The sequence below is a fragment of the Diuraphis noxia genome, unplaced genomic scaffold (genome assembly GCF_037042655.1).
Source record: "Diuraphis noxia isolate RWA-SAM2 unplaced genomic scaffold, SU_Dnox_SAM2 contig0002, whole genome shotgun sequence".
Lineage (NCBI taxonomy): Eukaryota > Metazoa > Arthropoda > Insecta > Hemiptera > Aphididae > Diuraphis > Diuraphis noxia.
Genome location: NW_028301712.1, coordinates 53,058,511 through 53,081,403, shown reverse-complemented (window position 1 = coordinate 53,081,403; position 22,893 = coordinate 53,058,511). Strand labels below are relative to the sequence as shown.

Here is a 22,893-nt window from a genome sequence, read left to right as displayed (position 1 = left end):
CAATAATAAAAATATGTTGTTTGTTGTATTCAATCAAATCAGCTGATTAGATGGTTTGACATAAAGATAAATTTCAGACCTTGAGTAATTTAAAACCGGATTACCAGATATTAAGTTCAAAATGAAAATAATTTATATTATGTATATCACTATGACTACTCAACGAAGTCAAAAATACTCTAAAAAATATCAAATTCGCTGACAAGCAAAATATACACCCAAAAAATTTTGTGGTCAGAACAAAAGGAATACTTGAAATGCATTTGTAGCTTAGAAAGCATCATATAAGAATTGTAAAATTTTCCAAAAAAAAGAAATGAAAATACATTGAAATCCAAACCCTAAATGTAAGTAATGATTTAGTATTATTTAGTTTACTATATTCATAATTATATATAGATTATTATAGTATTTTTATTTGCTGAACATTTTTTTTGAATTTCCAAATAAGTCAGCATGTCATTTAAAAAATAGGAAAGACGCCCCTCGCCCCTGAATTAAACAATAATCCCTTGTACAAAATTTAATTTTGAAATCTATACGATCCAATCAATTAAGTTTAAATAATACGTCTATAGAGCTGCAAAACATTAACAACCCTCTAAATTTTTCTAATATCCCTAAAACAATATTTAAGATCTTCATGAATATAATTCGATTAGTGTAATGTTCCTATATATAAGCTACAAATATACATTTGGTCTTAAGTTATAGATTCTTATAAGTAAGCGTAACTATTTGATGTATAATTTTTCTTCGTGTGCTCGACCTCTAACCAAAGGCAACGATTACATACAAAAAAAAAAACTCATGTCTACTGTCATTATTATAATCTACATCCAATGTCGTCAACCATTGTCCATTTATAATCATACAAAATTTTAATTTCTACAGTGAATCTCAAAATCGTTCTTTGAGGACCTCTTTAAAATGCAAATTTTGGAAATCCTTTCTTAGCAGTTATACTAAAATAATTAAACTACAAATAAAATTTCGTATTAATTGTTTCATTGATTCAGCTTTACATATGTATGTACTTTCTTTCCTATTTCATTTACATTAAGCTTTATATATTAAATTGACATAAAAAATAATAATTTTATACGTGTTATTCTTAACCACCGGCCGCGTGGACATTCAGATGTACCATGTACCTATTGTACCTATATGTAAATCGTAAATAATCGATATTTTTGGAATATACATCTAATAAAATAGTTCTTACATAAAAATATATAAAACCATAATTATTGATTATTGTAGAACTGAATATTATTTAAAAAAAATAAAAACAACTCGTATATTATTATGTAAAATCTATCTAAAACATCTATTCAAAAAACACTTCACTATACAGTTATTTGGAAAAACTAATTTTTACGGTTGTTTGATTTTAATTTTTTTTTGGAAGGTTGAAATTAGAAAAATACATCAAAACATTATTTGTATTTTGCATAGGTACAAATAGTTTAAAACATAATAATTTATTATAGTATTGTTGGTAAAATAATCATTGAAAATCAACGGTATTATTCGTATATTTGAATTTGTAAAATATTCATATATAAGAAATTCTTTCATTGGTCACAAATAGTCAAATTTCCAACCTACGAATTGAAAAAAAATCGATTATTTTATTTAAATTTTTATTTATACACATTTTTATATTTTCTTTAATCTCCTCAAAATATATTATTATATTACTTAAAATGTATCTTCATTATATATTTTTAATTCATCACTAAATTCAATCATCCCAACCCATTAATTTCCAACTAAACCTCTGCTACTATGCTCGACAATCTTCTCTGTCGTCATAAATGAAATTAGCATGGGAAGTAAGATTTACTTTCTTAACTAGCCATCTAATAAAATGAATTAAACAAAATGTAAAGAATTATTATTGAAGTAATGTCAATGGATGCCTCCTTCTATCTTGCCACAACATCAGAACACCTAGTGCATAAGATTTAAAATTTACTTATTGTATCATTTTTATACAAATTGTAAATGTTTTATTTTCTAGTAAAAAAACATAATAATAATAACAATACATTATTGAGTAGGGATCCACTAACAGTACATATTTTATTTGAGAAAACTAGTTTTAGATTTAATTTCAACAACATCAACAGCAGCTAAACCACAATTATCATTATTCATGAAGTATATTATATGTCAATAACTAGAATAAAATAAATACAACGTTTTGATGAGAAAAAAATATGTGATATTACGAAGTACAATTTATATTTTTAGTATTAATCGTGCGTTGGAATGTGTATTTAGTTATTATAAGGAAAAACATACATTCTTTTATATTATGCGTATTTTTAATTAGTTCAATAATTAATAAATATAAATATATATATATATATATATATATGTATGTATATATTATCTTCTGTGTAAATCATAGAGCTTGAATAATATATTATTATATATAATACTAAATTAATAGTAAATGTAACAGCATATTCACTGAATAACACGTTGCGAGGTTGCGACATGTTGTATTATACAATATGTATAATACATGTGTCTTATACTGCCGTTATGAAAAGTATATAAATATATATATATATATCCCCGGGAACTCACCGTCTGGATAAAAATCAGTCTTTTGTTATTTTATCTATTAACTAAAAAATGTATTAAAAGTTGTGTGATTAATGTTGAAAGGTCGAAATTTTCAGCAAAATAAACTATAAAATGGGATCTTTGTTTTTTTTTTCAAAAATTAAAAATTAAAAAATATATTTTCTATCCCTTGTCTATGTGAGTCTAATAAAGAAACAGATTTATGATATATTTATTATCTCAGGAGATATTGCATTGTGTAAATCCTCGCAGGACACCTGTATAATATTATATAAACAATAAGTTTGAGAGTAGAAAAAATTGTAGGTAGGAAAAATAGTAGGTGATATGCAAACGGTAAACCACTTTTACAAGCTTATTACATCAAACTTTTTGTATAAGTAATATGGAATATTGATGAACTTAATAAAACCAGCCATTATAAACTCCAGTTCGGCCACTATATATTGGTAAATGTTAATAGTATTCATATGTAGATACGTTGGATTATTTGGATTGTGTCATTTTGACTTAAGTGTGGTGTTATAAGTTCTGCAAACTCCATTGCAGATATTTTAAAAATAGTCTTATTATTTCATTATCTACAGGTTAGGTTTTGGTTAATTGCTATTAATAAGGCATGTTTTGTATTAATCACGCGTACGTGATTATGTAAATGCATGTTACTCAGAAGGCAATCAATCACAAGCCTTCCAATATAAATTGGATTATTATTGAAATAAAACACTCATATATTATTTCGTAATTATAAACACATTTCTTCCCCGTTGAACAATAAAAATCCAACAATTCCGTAACAACGACGTAAGAACCCTCATTTTTTAAATTTTAATCATTAAGTAATTTTTTTTTTTATGTATCTAAATCAAAATTCGAGCTAGTAGTTTTAAATGTATATAACTTTGTCTATTATGGTTAGTATACCTATTACTATTATGTATATGTTAATGGGTTAAATAGATATGAGGGCTTAGATAATTTGAAAATGTTACTAATGAATAAGTAATGACTATTGATTTATCAATATAAATCATTTTTAAAAATTATATATTTTATTAAATTAAACACCACAAACAATTTTACGTTTATTTTATATTTATATTATACCACATTTAAGAATATTATTATCCTTAAACATTTTAATAACTCAAATACTGCTCATTAATACTTTGATTTATACACATCAACATTTTCAAGAAAATCAGTCATTAAATAATTTACAGTAAAAATAAGTGCGTTTTAATTTGAAAAATAAGTTTGAATCGTCACAGGATAATCCTTAAGTGGTACAAAATATATCAAGAAGATAAAAATATGGACTTTAGGTTTACTTAAAAGTCCTAAAAATCAAAATTTAATAGGGTAAACATTTTTAAAACTATACTGAACTTACAAATTGTGTTTTATAATAATATAATATAGCATGTAAATAACATATCAAAATACACATAACATTATGTGTAGGCCTCAAATGCTTATGAAATTGCATTTTTTTTCTATTTTTCGTATTTAATGCTTACCTGGATACAAATGTAATTCATGTTCTACCGAATCAAATAATACTACCTACTTTTATTTTGTATATGTTTACATAATTAATGGTTTTGTATTTTAATTGCATACTTTGTGATTTAAAAACAAAAATGCATATTTTTCAGTACATTTAAAAAAAAACAATTTAAATGATCGAACTAGGTATACAATTAATTCCACAATAATTTGTATACATAAGTTTTACAATCAAATTCGTTAAAGGCACTTTATTCGAAAATGGTGCATGTCACAATTGTCATTTTATTAAAAAAAAAACTATAGTAGCACTTCAGCACTACAATGTAACACTAATGATGTAATGCATATAGTAATGTAATCTAAAGTAAATAAAATGCTATGACAGTTTAAAAAATGTATTTTAAATTGTATTAAATAAAATAAAATATTTATATTTTATGAATTATAATAATTTTTTATATTATTTATTAATATATTTTATAATTTTTAGCACAACTTTGATTGCATATTTCGTAATTTTTTAGTGAATAAATGAATACATATATATTATGTAGGACATAGCTATATGTAATATAAGAATGCAAATGGTATTGAACAATTTATGTACCTAGTTAAGCTTTAATCAATTCTAAATTCTAAAGATTTTTAATAGTTATTTGAACATTTAGTATTTTTTTTGTATAACATTTATTGAGTTTTTTGGGTATGAATATCAGAATATATAATTAACAAATTAAGTATTAACTATTGACTATAATATTTTAATAATATGAAGAATAAAAAATCTATATAAAATTTTTTCAATATTTTCAGAATGATTGAAAATTTACAGCACTACTTATAACGTTATAAGTTAATTGTCTGCGACTAGGTTACTCTCAGGTACTAGTTTTAACTTTTAATATTAAATTAAAGTTTTAAATGATTAAGATGAAAAGAAATACAAAATTACACTGACATGATTATTTTTTATTTATTTAATATTTAGTTTGATAAAATGTAAAAAATTGGAAAATATTACAACAGTAAATTTAAAATATCAATAAACTATATTATGGTGATTCAAAATCAAATACAGATGTAGAAATCAAAAGTAAACTATTATGAAAAAAATGTTTTTAATTGTTTTGATTAATTTGAACATTTTTTTTTAATAAGGCATATAATTATGTTAGTTTAAATATTTAATACAAAAATTAAACTTACAAAACACATTACTTATAGCAGCGTATTACCCTTTAAAACCATGTAGTATTACTGGTTTTGTATTGTTGTATTTAACAATAAACATCAAACACTAATAGGTATTAATAATAATATTATAATTATAATATAAATGATATCCAACACAAAAATGTTCAAAAAATATGAGTCATCATATTAACCAACAATTGCGCGCATTTTCCTTACCCATTCTGATTTTACTTATGCTCGTATATTGGTCTTCTATCTCTTGGTCGAATTGTAACTGGATAACCGTGAACACTTCTCATCATCAAACCTAATTTTAACTTGATATCTGTTAATTTCATATCTGAATGTACGCTAAAATTTCGTAAAAACGTTGACACAGTAACTTTCATCGACCACATAGCATATTTGGATCCTATAGTTTAAATTTAAATACAATATAGTATTAGAATATATTGGTGGACTATACAAACATGATGATTTTTCAAATTATTATTTTACCTATGCAACCTCTTGGACCACCACTAAAAGCAATGAAGCTATATCTATGACGTTTAGCAACATTTTCTGGGCTAAAGTTTTCAGGATTAAATAACCAAGGATTTGGGTACAAATCAGGATTATAATGTGTGGCTATTGGACATAAAACACAGATTGTACCTTTTGGCAGTACGTAATCACTTGAAACTTAAATAAATTTAATTAAATATTATTTTATACACAGATAAAACATTTTTAAATTCACTCACATATTTTAAGATCCTCTTGAATTTCTCTAAGTAATAATGGTCCTACAGGGTACATTCGAAGAGTTTCTTTTATCACTTGTTCTAAATACACGAGTTTTGTAGTGTCTTCCATAGTTATAGTTTGGTCACCTTCACCAAATATATTGTAAATTTCATCATATACTTTATCCTAAAATGTAAATAAAATTTACTAACAAAGTAGTTAAGTACATAATACATTATTTTAATTAAATTTCCATATTTTTTTATGTGTTTAATATAATGTAGTATAAACAGGTCATTGTAAACATTTAATGTTTAAAACTGTCAAATCTACTTCAATAAAGTCGAAACTCAAACTAAAAATACTTTTATACAAAACCGTTATTAGACCACTATGGTCCTATGGTATTCAAATTTGGGCCCAGCCAAACACCTTCAAACATCCACCCCATCCAGTCATTTCAAAACATAACCCTTCGTATGATCACTGGTCACTGGTGCTCCTTGGTATGTAACGAATCAATCTTTACATAACGACTTACAAATTGAAACAGTGAATATACTGTCAAAACGCCATTATAAATCCTACTACATAAAATTGCCATAGAATATTAACCCCTTAACTCAAAAAATGTCCTCAAATCTTATCCCTGACCAGCCTCCACGCAGACTAAAAAGAAACTTGAATCGCGACCTACTACTCTAAAAAAAAAACAACAAACATAGAGCCAAACAATCTCCCTACTGCATCTATATAATTAAAATAATTAAGAAATTATACAAGGGCTATTACCGGTGGTCTTCCCCTATCATGTGATTCACGCTATGGTCATATTATAATTGTTATCGTAATGACTTATTGTACAAATTTATGTGTATAGATTGTCTTTTGTTTCTATTTTCAATAAAAAAAAAAATCTACTTCAAGAATATTCCGTATTTATATTGTATGCTTGTTAATATATATCATGTTATATATATAAGTACATACTTGGATATCTTGATGTATGGCTAACATCAAAAGACAAAAACAGATTACAATAGCACTGGTATCACTACCCTGTAATAAAATGTGTATTATTTTTATTTTATTAAAAATACGTTTCATACAAGAAGATAATACAAAAATTAAAATGACAAATATTTACCGCATACATCATAGTTACAACTTCACTTTCAATATCGGAGTTTGAATAGTTTTCATCTTCATCGTTCAGTTTGAACAATATGTCCAAAAGAATTTTTGATTGGTTTTCTAAACAATAACACTTTTTATTCAGAACTATATAGTAAATTCGTTTTTGTTATTTAGATTTTAATATCGTTCTGAAAAAATGTGTTAAACAATGATGATTTTAAATTCACAGTCCCGAGTAACTCACCATCGTCATTGTTGATAACATCTTTTTTAACATTAATAACTCTTTTTCTTTGGTCTGCAAATTCATCTTTTTTTTCCTTTACCACCTAAATGACAAATATTCTAGTATGAATTCATTAAAAGGTAATAAACTTAAAATAAGTAGTATGTTAGAATAAAAATGAGAAAATCGAACACAGTGAGAAATTCTCGAAAAATTTGCACGATGCTCTTTGGCCTATACATATATATTTAATTAAAATCAAAATTATCTAAAATTGTCCGGATAATATTCTAAATCTTAAACATTTCCGTAAATTAAACAAAATAAACTGCTAAAAAAGTTTATAAATGATTGCTAGTCTTAATTCCTGTAGTACTTAGTTTTGAAGTATTGTCAATTAAACTAGTATTTGATTGTGATTATCAATTTGATAAATATATTTCAAGAGATCAATGATTTACTATGAAAAAATAAATACTTATTTTCATTTATTTACTATTATTCGCTCGTTGGTACTTTTGTTTTAAACTCATATTTTTGTGTTTCATCTGTAAATTTAAAATGACTGGCCAAAAAAGTGTTTTTACAAGAATAATAAAATATTATTACTGAATAAAGATATGAACAATTTAAATCTATCAAAAAATAAATATTATAAAATAATTTTGAATATAAAGCATGCAAAATCTAAAAAGTATGGAAAAACCCATCATTAATTTATAAAGAAACTCGATTGAATTTGTTGAAAATAGAAAAAAAATTTTTTTTCATAAATTAATGTAATAACTAGGGAACGGACTTTATTGTAATAAGAAAATCAAAATATGTACATAAATATGCAATTATTTTTATCGAAATGTATATTTAAAAAAGGCGGGTAAGTTGTGGATGTCGCTCTGCTGTACAGTAGGTTACAAGTGGGTTACTGTAATGGATGGAATTAAATTTGAATCCAATGATATCATATCATTGTATACGAAAAACGATTCTGAGCGAAGACGGTTTATCTGTCTAGGATATATTATAGGTTATTAAAAATTTTCAAATCTTAGATTTAAAAAAAAATTTTTTATGAATTTCTAGTTTGAAATAATTTGCGAATTTTCGTGATTTTTAAATATGTTGTCAAAATTCAAACTTTGAATGCTTGTAAAAAAAAATTGTGACTACGCATTTCTTTTATTTTTCAATTTCTATTCTAAAAATATATTATGAGCCTTGTATTACATTTTCAAATCTTATTTATAAAAGGAACATTTTTTATGAATTTCTAGCTTAAAATAATTTGTGAATTTTCGTGATTTTTACATAATATGTTGTCAAAACTCAAACTTTGAATGCTTAAAAAAAAATTGTGACTATGTATTCCTTTTATTTTGCAACTGCTATTGTAAAAAAAGCGGGTAAGTCGTGGATGTCGCTCTGCTGTACAGTAGGTTACTGTAATGGATGGGATTAAATTTGAATGCAATGATAGGTATCATTGTATACGACAAACGATTCTGAACGGAGATGATTTGTCAGTCTAGGATATATTATATTTAAATATTGTCATGTATTCTATTTTGAAACAAATATTTTATTTTTCAATTAAGACGCATTTTGCATAAGGCATGGTTAATCAATTTTTCCAAAAACATTGCATGTAGTTATCATAATTCATAATACCTTATATTATCATAGGTATACATATACCTGGTTTGAGGATAAATCGTTATCATTACGTTCATAAAAATTTAAAACTCAAACGCTCAAAACATTTTTCCTATAATGACGCTTCAAATTTTCTCTATGGCTATTTGAAGCAAAACTTATGGAAAACTTATTGTTGAATTTTATAACCTTAGATAAAAATACAAACAATATCATGAATTTTGAACTACAAAAAAATTCGCAAATATTCATGGTTTTGACGAATTTTTGTCAATATTTGAAATTCAAATGCTAATAAAAATTTAATTTGAATTTCCGGTGGACATTTTTTTTGTGATAAAGATTGAAAAATTAGTAAGGAATCTTGTATGAAGTTTTCATGTCTCAGATTTAAAATGAAATTTTTTTATGAATTTCTAGCTTAAAACAATTTGCGAATTTTTGTGATTTTTACGTATTTTGTCAAAATTAAAAATTTGAATGCTTATAAAAAAAAATTGTGACTATGAATTTCTTTTATTTTTCAACTGCTATTGTAACAATATGTTAAGAGCCTTGTATTAAATTTTCAAGCCTTTCTGCCTAACAAATAAATTTTTATCGATATTAATTTAAAAAAAACTAATAATGATCGAAAATTTGAAATGCCTATGAATAGTTCAAATTAAGTCGAAATTTTTTAAAAATTTCATGGTGGATAGAATATACTTATATAAACATTAGGTGAAAATTACATGTATCTATGGTCATTTGTTTTAAAGTTACATCAAAAACCAAAATCGATTTTGTCGAAAACTGAGTGTGTGCGTCAAATTTCCCGTTTTCCCCTTAATTTTTAGTTTGTTTATCCATCATTATTTAAAATAATATTAATTAATTAGTTAATTTTTCACTTTTGACCCCCCAAAGTACCAACTAGATTCACTTTCTGATCGAACGAGGTACTGAAGTCAAAAATCGAAGCATTTTTACTGCCCCAAAACGTGATGACAGACACAAAAAAAAAAAAAAAACACACGTCATGGTAAAATCAATACATTCATCGCTCCGCTCAGAATCTAAAATGAGGGTTCTTACGTCGTTGTTACGGAATTGTTGGATTTTTATTGTTCAACGGGGAAGAAATGTGTTTATAATTACGAAATAATATATGAGTGTTTTATTTCAATAATAATCCAATTTATATTGGAAGGCTTGTGATTGATTGCCTTCTGAGTAACATGCATTTACATAATCACGTACGCGTGATTAATACAAAACATGCCTTATTAATAGCAATTAACCAAAACCTAACCTGTAGATAATGAAATAATAAGACTATTTTTAAAATATCTGCAATGGAGTTTGCAGAACTTATAACGCCACACTTAAGTCAAAATGACACAATCCAAATAATCCAACGTATCTACATATGAATACTATTAACATTTACCAATATATAGTGGCCGAACTGGAGTTTATAATGGCTGGTTTTATTAAGTTCATCAATATTCCATATTACTTATACAAAAAGTTTGATGTAATAAGCTTGTAAAAGTGGTTTACCGTATGCATATCACCTACTATTTTTGCTACCTACAGTTTTTTCTATTCTCAAACTTAATAATTAATAATATTCTTGGTTTTAACGAATTTTTGTCAAAATTTGAACTTAAAATGCTAATAAAAAAAATTGTGCCTCTTATTCTTATATTTTTTTTAATCATTATAAGAATAAATTATGAGGAACTTTGTATTAAATTTTCAAGTATTTTGATTGGGCCAAAAAAATTTTATCAACACTACAAAAAAAAATTTTCAGAAATATTGAATATTTCAATTGTCTATAAATATTAAATATTTAAAAAAAAGTCAAAATATTTTGAAAATTAAACTGTATATATATATATCACTTACATAAATATATGGTGAAAATGTCAAGTATTTACAGTGATTAGTTTTTGAATTACAACCATATAAAAAAATCGATTTGGTCGAAAACTGGTTTTGCGTAAAAATTCCCCTTTTTCTGTCATTTTTTTTTTTGTTTTTCTCGATTTTTTTGAAAACTGTTGGAAAATGTTTACTTTTGAACTCTATAATGCACCAAGGATATTCACTTTTACATCGAAAACCACCCACAAAGTTTGAAATTGAAGCATTATTTCGACTAGTTATGCTTTACACAAACACAAAACCAAACAAAAAAAAAAACACACATCATTGTAAAATCAATACATTCATCACTTCGTTCAGAATCTTAAATATGTTAGGCGCCTTGTATTAAATTTTCAAATCTTAGAATTAAAAAGAAAAACTTTTATGAATTTCTATCTAAGATAATATGAACATTGCCGTAAGTTTTACGTATTTAGTCAAAATTTGAACTTTAAATGCTTATAAAAAAAATGGATGACTATATATTTATTTTATTTTTCAATTGCTATTGTAAAAATATATTATGAGCCATGTATTAAATTTTCAAATCTTAGATATAAAAGGAAATTTTTTTATGAATTTCTAGCATAAAATAATTTACGAATTTTCGTGATTTTTACATAATATGTTGTCAAAATTCAAACTTTGAATGCTTATAAAAAAAAATTGTGGAAATGTATTTCTTTTAATTTTCAACTTCTATTGTAAAAATATGTTAGGAGCTTTGTATTAAATTTTCAAATCTTAGAATTTAAAAGAAAAAACTTTTATGAATTTCTATCTAAGATAATTTGAACATTGCCGTAATTTTTACGTATTTAGTCAAAATTTGAACTTTAAATGCTTATAAAAAAAAAATCGTGCCAACGTATTTTTAATATTTTTTAACTGCTATTTGTAACGGAGTACGACATAAAACGGTCCTTTTCAGGACCACTAACAACTAAAAACCACATGCAACACATATTAAACGCAGTTCTAAAAGGCAGGTTTTACATAGTAAAGTTTCAACGGTATGACGAGGAAAAACCGCACTGAGCTAGTAACAGCCACCAGGCAACGATACGATGATGACTCGTCATACCAACAATCTACAAACAATCAGCAACAACTTTACCGATCCAAATGGGTATATATACCAGTAGATTTCAGAAACTCTTCACTCTTCAACTTCATCTCTAATCGTCAACAAGTCATCAAGAACTTACTACACCGACGACTAGAGACCAGAAGAACAACCTACACCGACTCTACAGCTCAAGTTCAGATCGCCGAGCAGATCAGCGTCGAGGCGAAGCGAACGCAGCGTGACCAGAATCAGCCGACCAATAATAGTCGGAGAACGAAGACCATCGAACCGGCAGCAACAAATTCGACGACGTTGAGTATCCGGGACGACAAGTGAAACCACCGGACCGAACGTCATACAACATTATATACGCGATTGCTGTCATCGATCCCGTTCTCTCCCTTACCGACCACTTGCTAAAGTACCGTCGACCCGAGCTCCTTTCCATCAAGTAGTAGCCGCTTGTACAAGCTACGCGCTACTGGTGGAGGACTCCTTCCCATATCTTATAACTCTATATAATATAATTATCTCACACCCATTATATGTGATAGGACCGAACGATAACATCGTCGGTCGAACGCGAGCTCTCACCGCGTCAGTCCGCTTGTGTAAGTCTGACTGACGCATCCGTGAATCTCACTCCTCCCAGATATTGTACAAATATTAAATAATATATTACTTGATTAAATAAAAGACCAGCCATTAAATCCTAAAACCAAGGTATATTTATTTCTACAAAGAACGGTTGGTACTTAAACTTACCACACCGTATCAACTGGCGCCCAACTAGTAACTCAGAATCCACGACAAAGACCGAACAACAAAATCAGTCATAATGACGCGAACAAATAAGAAGAATGTGCAAGAAACCCCAACACACGAGACAACTAGCGAGAAGATAATCAGATTAAATGAAAGAATTGTAACATTGACCGAAAAAATGGAAGCCCAAGAGGAAAGACATAAACAAGTAATCAGTGAACTAACATCTGAACTGATAAAAATGAAAGAAGAAACATCAGCAATTAGACAATTGATAAATGACACGGATACAAGAATTACCATTGAAACTGCAAAACGTGAAAAAGAAATGATTACGTTAAAAAACACACAACAAGAGGAATCGTACACCAAACCGAACACCGTCGAAATGACAATGCCAACATTTAGTGGGAATGCAAACGAACACCCGAAGAATTTTTTGAAAGACCTAAGCTCGTATATGTTATATAAGAAGGTCACACCAGCAGACAAAATAATTCTTATCGAGAATTGTATGCGCGGGAACGCAGCAAAATGGTTCAACATGATTAAAGACGCAACACCGACGGAAGACACATTTAAAACACTATTTCTAAAACACTACTTCTCGGAAGATAAGCAGTGGGACATATTCATCAGATGTACAGAAGCAGGGAAAAAACCAATTAGTAGTAACTTCCAAGAACACTTCCATTACTGGATGGCCGAATTAAAATACTTGGACTCGCCAAAAATGGACGAGACACAGGCCATAAACTTAATTACGAAACACTTCCCAATAGCAATCCAAGCATACATTCAAACCACTCAAGAGAAAAAATTTTTGAACGTATGGGAGAAGTTAGGAGAACTAGAGAATGGGTATAGCAAACAAGCAACTAGCGACCAACAAGAAGAACAATATACGGTGCAAAGAAGTCGACCACCACAAAGAACCACAAACTCTTTCAATAATCGATTCGGACAAACACAACGTAGTCAACTAAACAACCAACCACCGACAACACGTCAAATGAACAACTTATCACAAAAAGGAGCGGATATGACGTCTAACGTGGCGACACACGGACAACAAGCACAGATCAACAATAATTTCAAGAAAACCATTAAACAAATCACATTGACTGAAGAAATCAATGACGACGAGGAGATAGAAGGAGACGACACAGAGGATACTGATCAAAAAAACTACGAACAGGGGACTGTGGAATCAGACTGACCACAGTACGTAACACCCCAAGTCCAACGAAGATCCGCACAATCAGTTACTACAAAACTAAACACAACGGGAAAGATCCAACACAGCACCTGGTCGAGCTAGACACAACCGAGTTAATAAACGAAGACGATTTTGACACAGCAACTCAACAACCCGAATTGAAGGGATGTCCTTACGTAGACATCGTGATAAAGGAAAAGAAATACGAAATGCTAGTTGATTCGGGTGCAGAAGTAAGTGTGATATCCGCCAAGTATGAAGATGAGATACGACAGGACATACACAATATACCAACACTCCCATTAGTCGGAATGTGTATACACTTAGCAGTCGGTGAGAAACCGACAAAAGTGACAAGACAAATACTCATACCAACAAAGATCGGCGAAGTCACGATTCATACACCGTTCATCATCGTAGACAATTTGAATGAAAACGGAATTTTGGGGAGTGATTTTTTGGAACTTAACAACGCAACAATAAATTATACACAGAACAAAATAACACTGATCACAGCTACCGGAAATACATCTCTGACAATAAAAAAGAAGACAACAAAGACATCTCAATTAAGGGTCATCTCAACAAAATCAATCAAAGAACCAGGAACAAACAAACAAATAAAGACCATGCAACCGCAGGAACAAGAATAAATAGACACATTACTGGAGCGTTTCCACGACGTTTTTAGAGATACACCCGGAGAAGCCAAAGGGTACGAGTGCAAAATCAAGTTAAAAGACGAAACACCAGTAAACCAACGACCATACCCGATACCGATAGCAAAACTAGCTGCAGTGGAAGCGGAAGTAGAAAAGATGATAAGATTAGGGATCATAGAAAGGTCCAAATCTCCATACTCCATTCCAATTGTACCAGTTTTTAAAAAAAACGGAGAAGTCAGACTTTGTTTGGACGCACGTAAAATTAATGAAAAAATTATACCTGATCGAGAATGTCCAACAGCAATCGAAACAATATTAGCGAAATTCAGTAGGGTAAAATTCATAAGCACACTCGATCTACGGTCAGGTTATTGGCAGATCCCGTTAGCCAAGGAGAGTCGGGACCCATGTTCATTTTTGGTAAACGGACGAAACTACTCATACAAACGCATGCCATTCGGACTAAACATAAGTGGATCAGAATTTCAGAAGTGTATGGACTACATACTTGGCCCACTGTTACACACCTTCGTAACAATATATGTCGACGACATATTGATCACATCCGAATCCATCGAGGAACACTACGAACATATATATACGGTACTAGACAAATTTAAATTACATAACATAACGGTAAACTTAGAAAAATGCCAATTCTTCCGGACTGAAGTCAAATTCCTAGGACATATAATATCCGAAAAGGGCACACATATGGACCCGGAAAAAATTGAGACAATCAGAAAATTTAAAACACCAACCAGAGCAAAAGAAGTACAAAGGTACTTAGGATTTATAAACTTCTATAGACGATACATTGACAAATTCGCGAATATAATAAAACCACTTATCGAACTAACAAAAAAAGACAGCACATGGAAGTGGGAAGAAAAACACGAGGAGGCGTTCAAAAAGTCGAAACAAGTATTCATAAATGAGGTGATAATAGCATATCCCGACTTTACAGAACCTTTGTATATGAACACGGACGCATCAAACACAGCAATAGGGGGGGAGTTATACCAAATACTACCCGGGAATGAGCATGCAACACTGGGATTTGCAAGCAGAACCTTAAGAACAGCAGAAACCAGATACACGACCACGGAAATCGAGGCATTGGCATTAGTATATTGTTGCCAAAAGTTCAGACAATATTTGATTGGCCACAAGGTAATAATACTTACTGACCACCATGCACTAACGTTCATTAGAAACTGCAGACTCACCAACGGAAGACTAACCAGATGGACTTTGGCGCTACAGGAATATCAGTTAGAAATTCGGCACATTCCAGGGAAACAAAATATTGTGGCAGATACTCTAACAAGATACCCCAGAACGGACGACGACCGTCAAGAAAAGAAAATATCAATAAACAAGATTGAGACACAAAAGTATAGCACTGAGTTAAAAGAAATGATCTTAGAAATAGGAAAATGGCAAGAAAACGACCCTCATATAATGAAAAAATACAGTACAACTAACACACATCTAACAAAAAAAGATGGTATAATATTTTCAAAAAACAAACCAACGGACAACTGGAGGGTAGTAGTACCATTGCAAATAGCAACAAAGCTTACACAGGAAACTCATGAGATCATGGGACACCCAGGTAGGTATAAAACATACCACACGTTAAGAGAAACATGCATTTTCAAAAACATGCATAAAATAACCGCTCAAATAACCAGATCCTGTGACACCTGTCAGAGATGTAAACCCATAAACTTTAACGCAAAAGGACAACACACATCACACAAACCAACAGAACCATTCGAAACTGTGTCGATCGACTTGATGGGTCCTCTCCCCACAGGACGCGGCGGGACACACTACATCTTGGCGATCCTAGACACATTCTCCAAATTTATAAGATTGTATGCGTTGAAAAAAGCCACTACGAAAGCAATCATCAACAGAATCGAAAACGACTACATACCAAACACGGGTAAACCGAAGTCGATTCTTACGGACAACGGAACACAGTTCACCGCTACAAGCTGGAAAAAAAAACTACAAGAACTAGGGATCGAGAAAAAACATTCGACTAAATACCACCCACAATCAAACCCGGTGGAACGATACAACCGGGAGATTGGCCGATTATTACGGACCTACTGCCATGACCAACATACAAAATGGCCGAACAAACTCGATCAAATAGAGGAGTGGATGAATAAGTTAAGGTCAGAAGTTACAGAATTAACACCATGGGAGATAATTAAAAACGAAATACCAAACCAACCAATAAAAAATTAATCAAATTCCCAGAGCAGCCACCAAAAAAGGGTAAACAAGAGGTAATCCAACTGGTGGCAAGCAGGATAAGAAACAAGGCAAATAAATATGAAGCAAAAAATAAAACAGAAAAAATCAAATACACGGTTGGACAACAAGTACTAACAAAAACACATGAGCTGTCAAACGCCCAAAACAATGAAATAAAAAAATTATTTCATATATTTAACGGACCACACACAATTACAAAAATCATCAGCAGTAACACAGTAGAATTACGCAATAATAGAACTGGCAAAACAGAATTAATAAATGTGGTGGAAATACGACCGTATATCCAACCACCGAACAAGTACTTATAACAAACGCCGTACTGACTAGTAAACAACGGTTGCTAGTCATCCAATCAGAAGGACAGAACAACCAGTCAATAAAACAACCTATCAGAGAGCTAATAAAGATACAAAAAACACTATTTATAACAGGACAAAAACTAGACAGTACAATTCATCGACAGACACGAGACACCATGGAGCGAATACTGTCAGAAAGAAACACGGCCAAGAAAATAGCCGCAGAAAATCGACGAAAACTGATTGAAGAGAACAAAGAAAATTTAACTGCTTTAGCATCAGTAAAAGCAGTGAGGACGGACAAAAGATTAGCCGAAGAAGATGAAAAACAACAAAACAAGAAAAAACACTTGTCGATAATACAGTGGGTGACAGAGGTAAACTCGGCCAGACACATACAGATCGACAATTGGAACAAACCAATAGACTTTAGAATGATAACAGAGGAATCAGTGCACAGATACATACCATTTGAGCAACAAAATGTCAACTTGTCAGTAGCATTTAACTACGTCAAAGAAATGCTAGCGAAATATGAACCACCGAGAAAGAAACAAAAAACAGTATCTACAAAAACGCCGTTGTGGTACTTGTCTAACAATGAATTACGTACAGCATTATTCAGGGCATCCATACGCCGTAAACAGTCCTTTAAGAATTAGTGCACGATGGCTACACCACCCGGGCACGAATCCGGGGGGGAAGTTGTAACGGAGTACGACATAAAACGGTCCTTTTCAGGACCACTAACAACTAAAAACCACATGCAACACATATTAAACGCAGTTCTAAAAGGCAGGTTTTACATAGTAAAGTTTCAACGGTATGACGAGGAAAAACCGCACTGAGCTAGTAACAGCCACCAGGCAACGATACGATGATGACTCGTCATACCAACAATCTACAAACAATCAGCAACAACTTTACCGATCCAAATGGGTATATATACCAGTAGATTTCAGAAACTCTTCACTCTTCAACTTCATCTCTAATCGTCAACAAGTCATCAAGAACTTACTACACCGACGACTAGAGACCAGAAGAACAACCTACACCGACTCTACAGCTCAAGTTCAGATCGCCGAGCAGATCAGCGTCGAGGCGAAGCGAACGCAGCGTGACCAGAATCAGCCGACCAATAATAGTCGGAGAACGAAGACCATCGAACCGGCAGCAACAAATTCGACGACGTTGAGTATCCGGGACGACAAGTGAAACCACCGGACCGAACGTCATACAACATTATATACGCGATTGCTGTCATCGATCCCGTTCTCTCCCTTACCGACCACTTGCTAAAGTACCGTCGACCCGAGCTCCTTTCCATCAAGTAGTAGCCGCTTGTACAAGCTACGCGCTACTGGTGGAGGACTCCTTCCCATATCTTATAACTCTATATAATATAATTATCTCACACCCATTATATGTGATAGGACCGAACGATAACATCGTCGGTCGAACACGAGCTCTCACCGCGTCAGTCCGCTTGTGTAAGTCTGACTGACGCATCCGTGAATCTCACTCCTCCCAGATATTGTACAAATATTAAATAATATATTACTTGATTAAATAAAAGACCAGCCATTAAATCCTAAAACCAAGGTATATTTATTTCTACAAAGAACGGTTGGTACTTAAACTCACCACACCGTATCATATTGTTAAAATGTGTTAGAAGCCTTTTATTAAATTTTCAAGCTTTTCTACCGAAGAAATACATTTTTATCGATATTTATAGAAAAAAAAACAAAAAAAGTTGAAAAATTAAAATGTCAGTAAACAGCTCAAAACAAATCTAAATGTTTTGAAAATTTTATCAAATATATTAAATGCCTATATAAACATTCAGCCAAAATTTCAAGTATCTGCGGTCGTTTGTTTTAAAGTTACATCAAAATAAGGAAATCGCTAAAAGTGAAAATACAATGTTGTAAAAATTTAAATTTCAAATGCTCATAAAACTTTAATTTAAATTTCCGGTGGACTTTTTATTTGTGATAAAGATTGAAAAATTTGTAAGGAATCTTGTATTAAATTTTTAAATCTTAGAGTTAAAAAGAAAATTTTTTATGAATTTCTAGCTTAAAATAATCTGTGAATTTTCGTGATTTTTACGTATTTTGTCAAAAATATTTGGTCAACGATTTGGTCGGAGAATACTCTTATATTGAAAACGACCGTTCTACGTCAACAGATGTGATTGTGGCGTAATTCATGTTCACTATATCAGAAGGATTGAATTCAATGTCCAAAGAGCCCTGTTGATTTTTACCAATTAAAATATCTCTGATAATTTTTTCCAATGATATCGGCAAATTTGTTTTTGACGATTTCTCCCATGCACCCTTGAGTTTTTTCTAATTTATCTGCTGATTTTTCTACAATGCTAATACTTTCTATCAAAGACATGTTTTTAGTTTCCAATTGTTAATTGTCTGAATCAAAAAACAAAAATTTGTTATTTTTTAAATTGATATTCTCAGTATCGAAATTTAAAATAACCTTTTTTATTTTGTCAAAATGATCACAATAGTATTGGTCGGCTTCAAGCCACGTACCCCATTTTGTTATAATAGGTCCAGGAGGTAAATTAAGATTTGGATACATTTCTTTAAATTTTGAAACACGACTTGGCGCTTTTAAAAATATTTTTTTAATGGTCGCTATTAATAATTGATCAACCTCGGAATGATTACATCTTATTGTTTCTGAGACACGAAGAAAGTTATGTACTAAACATGTCAAATGAACCAGTTTAGGGTAAAATGCTGTCAAAATACTACCGGCTTTAACCATATAAGGTGCAGCATCGGTCAAAAATAAAAATACGTTTTCATACTATCAGGAAAAAATTAAGAATGTAAAATATTTAAGAATAATTTCGTTTTAATATTTACATATAAAAAATAATATATTCTATATATTGGATATTAAGTGGCAACAAGGTCGTGAATAATTTTTATAAAACCTATTTATTATTCATAAGTTATAAAATATTTTTATTTCTGATTTTTCAGTTTGTATAAGTTCTGTAAATATGGAAAACATTATAAGAAAAAAATTAAGATATATTTTACGAAAAATTTCGTTTAAATATTTGCGTATAAAAACATTTTCATATAATATATAATTTCGTATTAACTAAGTGCTAATGAATATTAATAATATAGTTCTTTGTTCCATGTTTTTTTATTTTTTACTTTGATGTCTGTTTCTGAAAATCAATGAATTATATTATACAACACACTTTACTATCTCAATGTACTTTTTAAAATAACCAATTTCTTACTTTACTTATAAAACAAACACAAGTATAAAAGTCTACAAAACAAACGTAACTATTACATCGTATTGTTTTTTAAGTTATGCACAATGGTTATAGCGATGCATAATGAAAACAAAGACAAAGTCATTGAAAATGTTTATATATAAAAAACATACCTGTGATGGAAATTTTTTCACTATTTCGAAAAATTTTTGTTGTCCAATGAGTTTTAAATAAAGCGAAAACATGATTTCTGGATATAACCATGATTTGTATACACGAATTGCGTTTAATTCCATTCCTCTATACAAACAAATCAACGTGGTTAAAATTTATGCATTTCAGGTGCCTACCACAAGAAAAATGCAAATTAAATATTCAGTATAAAAAACATTATTTTATATATATATAATAAATAAATTATTATTATACAAATCCTCGGGACTTTTTACTTAGTATTACGTTTTAATTGCTTTGCTAAATTCACATTCTTTATTGTTTGATTGTATGTCAAGATTGTAACCCACGGCGTTTTCTACGGAAAATGATAAAATATCCTTTAGTAACTATAGACAATTATCACAAATATCAAACATTGAAATGTTATATACTTACGACAAATAGAATCAAGTGAAAACGGTGCAATATAATCCCAAAGATCGAAAGCTTCTGTTTTGTTCATTTCCTTCGTAATATTCCTGATAAGAATTTTGTTTTTTTCGTTAAAAGAAGGGAAAAACTGTTTGAAAAGCTTGGCATTAAAAGCGGGATTGATTATGCGACGATGTCTTCGCCATTTGTCAACTATAATTGTTTTATATTATATTGTAATATTTCATCGTAAAAATCTCCTTATATCCACTACGAATGATTTTATTTATATTTTGTACAAATGCATAACATTTATATTATTGTACAGAACTTACCTGGTGCAGTAAACAAACCTTCACCCATAATATTCTTGAAAAAATCATACATACGGCCTTTATGAAAAGCTTTTGAACTGTTTAAAACAATCTCAAAAACGAATTAATGCATTAATAATTTTTTTAAGTAATTAATATTTTAAAAACGGAAATGTTATAAAGTCGAAAAGTAAACAAACTAATTTATGTTCTTTATATAACTTATACATGGTGATACTAAAAAGGAATATTTTAAATTATAATTTTTTTTTTCTTATACATAATTACAATTTAATAATTTAATCAGTGAATTATAAATTTTTAAAAATAATTTTTCTCTATGTTTTAATAAAAATAAATATATTTTGAGTTCAAACTACGCGAAACTTATCCGTCTAATTGCATTACATTGTATTATTAACCTAAGTACAAAGTACAAATATTATATTAAACTTCCTGTAAATAAGTTGTTTAATTTCGATAACATAAGACCATTATACTATTTTTATTGTTTTAAAAAAGTATTTACTTTTAAGTCTTCTGGTTTAGCGATGACAACTCCAAAATATGGTCCTAACCATACTTTAAATGGCCCTGGGTTATATTCTTTCAAAAGTTCAAATATTTTGCTCATGGTCTCTGAAGAACATAAAAAAACATATATGGAAGTATAGTGAATTTGTTTATAAAATGTTGTTGTTTTCATTACGTTCTGATGATCCCAAAAATTTATATCCTATTCCAATGATTGGATATGATGGAGGTCCCTGCATTTTAGCTGCCAATTTTTCGAAATGCCTGTTATTCCATTTGATGTAATACCAAATCACCACAAATACAACAATAATTAGGTAACCAATGAATTCAATCATTTTAAAATTTAAATCCGCTGACCGGCTGTATAAACGACGATTCTTCTGTATAAACATATATATAATATAACACAATATTATAATATATTATTCAATACATTAAATCTTGATTTCATACCTTTGATCTTAATTAAAAATGAAAATCAACTCTTTACAGTGATTAATAATCTGAATTAATATTTTTAAATTATATTTTTATACTATTATTTATTAATATTTATATTCATTAAAGTTTTTTCACTAATATTTATTTCATTACTTCACCTATTTTGTATTCAATAGCTGAATGCAACAAAAATAACTAATGGTTTTTATTCACTGGCATCAGATTTTTATATATTTTGTCTGTATACATTTAATCCCATAATATAACAATGCATTAATGCTTTAAAGTAGGGATATTATACACACCTACAGGCTACAATATAACAGACGTATTTAAATTTAAATACTTCCTAATTATTTCAATATTTATAGTTTATATTACGCAAAAAATGATTTAAATTGCATAACGATTTTCATTAAAATCCTGCTTACCTTGGAATAATATTTAATAAACATTATTAT

The 22,893-nt window shown here is 29.5% G+C and overlaps 2 protein-coding genes across 2 annotated transcripts; one reads left to right on the top strand and one right to left on the bottom strand.

Moving 5' to 3' along the window:
* Positions 1-5,061: 5,061 nt before the first annotated feature.
* Positions 5,062-22,602, bottom strand: LOC107163781 (cytochrome P450 4C1-like). The gene is made up of 13 exons (XM_089218303.1): positions 22,445-22,602; positions 22,164-22,371; positions 21,984-22,093; positions 21,476-21,566; positions 21,165-21,353; positions 21,012-21,084; positions 20,726-20,852; positions 7,418-7,502; positions 7,184-7,290; positions 7,027-7,095; positions 6,054-6,222; positions 5,806-5,991; positions 5,062-5,719 (listed from the first exon to the last, which is right to left on the bottom strand). Exons 2-13 carry the CDS (start codon positions 22,324-22,326, stop codon positions 5,535-5,537), a joined length of 1,554 nt encoding a protein of 517 aa, XP_089074429.1. The 5' UTR covers positions 22,327-22,371; positions 22,445-22,602; the 3' UTR covers positions 5,062-5,534.
* Positions 12,640-14,028, top strand: LOC149058659 (uncharacterized). The gene has a single exon (XM_089218304.1). It carries the CDS (start codon positions 12,877-12,879, stop codon positions 14,020-14,022), a length of 1,146 nt encoding a protein of 381 aa, XP_089074430.1. The 5' UTR covers positions 12,640-12,876; the 3' UTR covers positions 14,023-14,028.
* Positions 22,603-22,893: the final 291 nt, after the last annotated feature.

What these genes read in the sequence shown, in the direction of transcription:
- LOC107163781 (XM_089218303.1), bottom strand. Translation starts at nt 22,326, where the DNA reads ATGATTGAATTCATTGGTTACCTAATTATTGTTGTATTTGTGGTGATT. An exon ending in TTTAGCAAAGCAATTAAAAC is followed by an intron (nt 20,853 to 21,011) that starts GTAATACTAAGT and finishes TTGTTTGTATAG; the next exon opens with AGGAATGGAATTAAACGCAA. An exon ending in TGGTCCAAGAGGTTGCATAG is followed by an intron (nt 5,720 to 5,805) that starts GTAAAATAATAA and finishes TTTAAACTATAG; the next exon opens with GATCCAAATATGCTATGTGG.
- LOC149058659 (XM_089218304.1), top strand. Translation starts at nt 12,877, where the DNA reads ATGACGCGAACAAATAAGAAGAATGTGCAAGAAACCCCAACACACGAG.